The following is a 2,877-nucleotide window of genomic DNA, read 5'->3' as shown; positions in this document are numbered from 1 at the left end:
ACCGGTCTCTGGAACAAAACGCGCTCAATGCATGTCCATGAAATGTCGTCTCACATTAGCCTGTGCAGTCCTCACGTGCCAGTATAGAACCTTTACGCCTAGATAAGTGTTAGGTTTAGAAGATACTTCCTTTGAACATTATATTCCATAAATGCGGAAAGTGTTATCCATGATCCTGTGCGGAAAAAATACTTTAAGCCAAGTTTTTTGACATTTAAAATACTAAACGATTTCCGCATTATTTATTTTCGCAACAAGTAATAAAGTTTATGTAGAAATTGTTTTGATTTTAATTGCTTTTATAATTAAAAAAGTTAATAGTGTTCAGTATTTATTGTTCAATATTTGTGTGAAAATAATCTCATAAAAATTTGGTTATTTATGGACCTTTATCGCCGACCAGGAGGGATTTTTGCAAAAGAATTGTCTTAAGTAATTTTATTTTTCTTGAATATTTAGCAAAGATTTTTCTATTTTAAGTTCAACCTTATCGAAAAGTTGTATTATTCGTCTCTGGTAATACTATGTTTTCTTCACATTATTTACATTACTTTCTTTACATTTAATCGTGTTTTCAGTTTTTTCTTAATAATTAACTCGCCGCAACGGATTGGATATGGTTTGACCTCATCGACCTGGTGATCCAGGGTTCGATCTTCACTGTGGTTCTCAATGCCCTTAAGTCGCCGTGGGGTAGTGGATATGGTGTCCGCCGAACGATCAGGAGGTCACGCATTTCATCCCCACTGTGGGAGCGTTCTTAAGATCTCCCACATAGACACCAAGTACTGGTTCTAGGCCCAGGAAACAGAACGATCGCGTTTCAAATAAGTCTTAGGCTTTCTATACAATATTTTTTTTTGTTTTACAATAATCTATTTTAGGTCCTTTGCAAGCTGTACGCAGATAAAAGTAAAAGTTATGAGATATTTCATAAATGCTATCACACATTCTTAGGACTTTATCATTCTTTTAAAAAAAGGATTTAATCTTATTTCTAAATGTTTGGCAAAATCTAGTCCCGCTGGCTAGTGACTACTAAAATTTGATACCGATTGAGAATGATATTTCTGTGAAGAGCAAGTTTGAAAAAATGTTTAACAAAAAGAGTTGCTTAGCGACAAAGTTATTGTATAAGTGCAAATAAATAAATGGACACATTGTAACTAGGTGTTATAAAATTTTCCGTCTGTATGTATTCATATATTTCATTGTCAAACGTACACTATACACTCGATTAACTTTAAGCTTTAGAAATTCACACCAACTGTTCAATTATATTTCTTTGCAAATCATTGATTTTTTTACATACAATAACAACTCAATTTACTTACAGACTAAGAAATTCACTTCAACGGCTCACTTTATTTTTGGCAAACCATTCTTTTTAGCGAATAATATCAGCAGTAACCATAGCACCCAGTATCGGACTGGTCCTGAACATCACTTTCTCTGCAGACTCCACCCCATTGGCAACATTGGAACACGGACGACACAGGCATCTCCTCGGCATAGTTACGGACATAACCTTGATAGTGTAGCGGTTCCGGGCGTTCTTCTGCGGGCATTTTATTCCAAACCGCTTCTTTCGGCGGCCTACATACTGACAGCAGTCGCACTTGGTCTGCAGCAGTTCAGGATGCTCCAAGGAAACTCGTGTGTAAGAAACGCATGCCCCACTACATGCCCGAGTCACGAGGCGGACTGGCAAACAGTTCTCTAGCTTAACTCGCATCTGTAGGTATCTTAGCGAGCAGTTGGTGCTGGATTCAAGCATGTTTTTCTCAGGTAACAACTCAGAATGCACAAAATCAAACAGGAGCACCAGCAAGACTGACAAAAGCCATCCGGATTTACTTTCCGGCATCTTCGTTTAATTGTTTCACCTAAAGAAATTGCAAACACGTACATTATACATATTTATGTAAAGCTAAAATTAGTGTTTTTGTATTCTGCAATGACATGGTATGCGATAGGTATTTGATTAAATTATAAATACGCAGTTTAACTCAAATGGGAAACTATTATATTCGGACAATGCCTTAAATATTACATCAACATAGCTATAGCTTATTACGCAAAAAATTTATGTCCATATTACACAATAAAAACAGCGATTATAATCCATCGGAAAACCACATAATGAACTAATCTTTATCTATTATTATAGTTGTGTTTTGGAAAATATTAATTTGTGATTCGCTTAATCATTAAAACGCAAATCTGTATAGCACGGCTCAAACCACTATTTAAATCTTTAACAATTCCTACCTTCAGGATACTATTTCTCTTTAACAATTCCTACCTTCAGGATACTATTTCTCTTTAACAATTCCTACCTTCAGGATACTATTTCTCCAGTTTGTTAAGGCTACACATGCAGCAGGATAACGTCCATTTTGAAACTGAAAGCATCTATAATAGAACTGTAGACAAAATAAATCAATTACTACAACAAGCGGTTTATTATGATTTTACTGCAAATGTGAAATCAATGTTCTAAATAAACGTTTGATACCGTGCAAACGTTCTTTAACAGCAATGATTGCCAAGACATGATTGGCTTGTTTTCTAAGATTTGTCTGACGTTTGCACATTTTGCGCGTATACCAAACTCTAATTTCTTTCAATCTGGAAACATTTGGCACTTTTGTATTTCATAACCAAAGGAAAGTCTTTAAATTGAAAAGATGTGACATCAACAAATACGTTATGACGTTTGAACGTTCAGACAAATATCAGATGTCAAATTGGCATTGCTTTGTGTCTTCTTTTACAGGAACACAAAGGGTTGTCATAAAATGAGTCCAACAAGGGGAATTGGATATTAGTACAAATATTTGAGCCGCGCTCTGTGAAAGGGGGTTTAATGCATGC

The 2,877-nt window shown here is 35.5% G+C and overlaps 1 protein-coding gene across 1 annotated transcript; it reads right to left on the bottom strand.

Annotated features, from left to right (window-relative positions):
- Positions 1–890: 890 nt before the first annotated feature.
- Positions 891–2,428, bottom strand: LOC127867958 (bursicon-like). Its single transcript, XM_052409483.1, has 2 exons — positions 2,340–2,428; positions 891–1,886 (listed from the first exon to the last, which is right to left on the bottom strand). The coding sequence occupies exon 2, from the start codon at positions 1,865–1,867 to the stop codon at positions 1,388–1,390; it is 480 nt and encodes a 159-aa protein (XP_052265443.1). The 5' UTR covers positions 1,868–1,886; positions 2,340–2,428; the 3' UTR covers positions 891–1,387.
- Positions 2,429–2,877: the final 449 nt, after the last annotated feature.

Source organism: Dreissena polymorpha, chromosome 1 (assembly GCF_020536995.1).
Source record: "Dreissena polymorpha isolate Duluth1 chromosome 1, UMN_Dpol_1.0, whole genome shotgun sequence".
NCBI classification, from domain to species: domain Eukaryota; kingdom Metazoa; phylum Mollusca; class Bivalvia; order Myida; family Dreissenidae; genus Dreissena; species Dreissena polymorpha.
The sequence above is the reverse complement of the archived record's forward strand: the minus strand, read 5'-3'. Positions and strand labels throughout refer to the sequence as shown.

Coding starts and splice junctions, on each gene's coding strand:
- LOC127867958 (XM_052409483.1), bottom strand. CDS start 1,867: ATGCCGGAAAGTAAATCCGGATGGCTTTTGTCAGTCTTGCTGGTGCTC.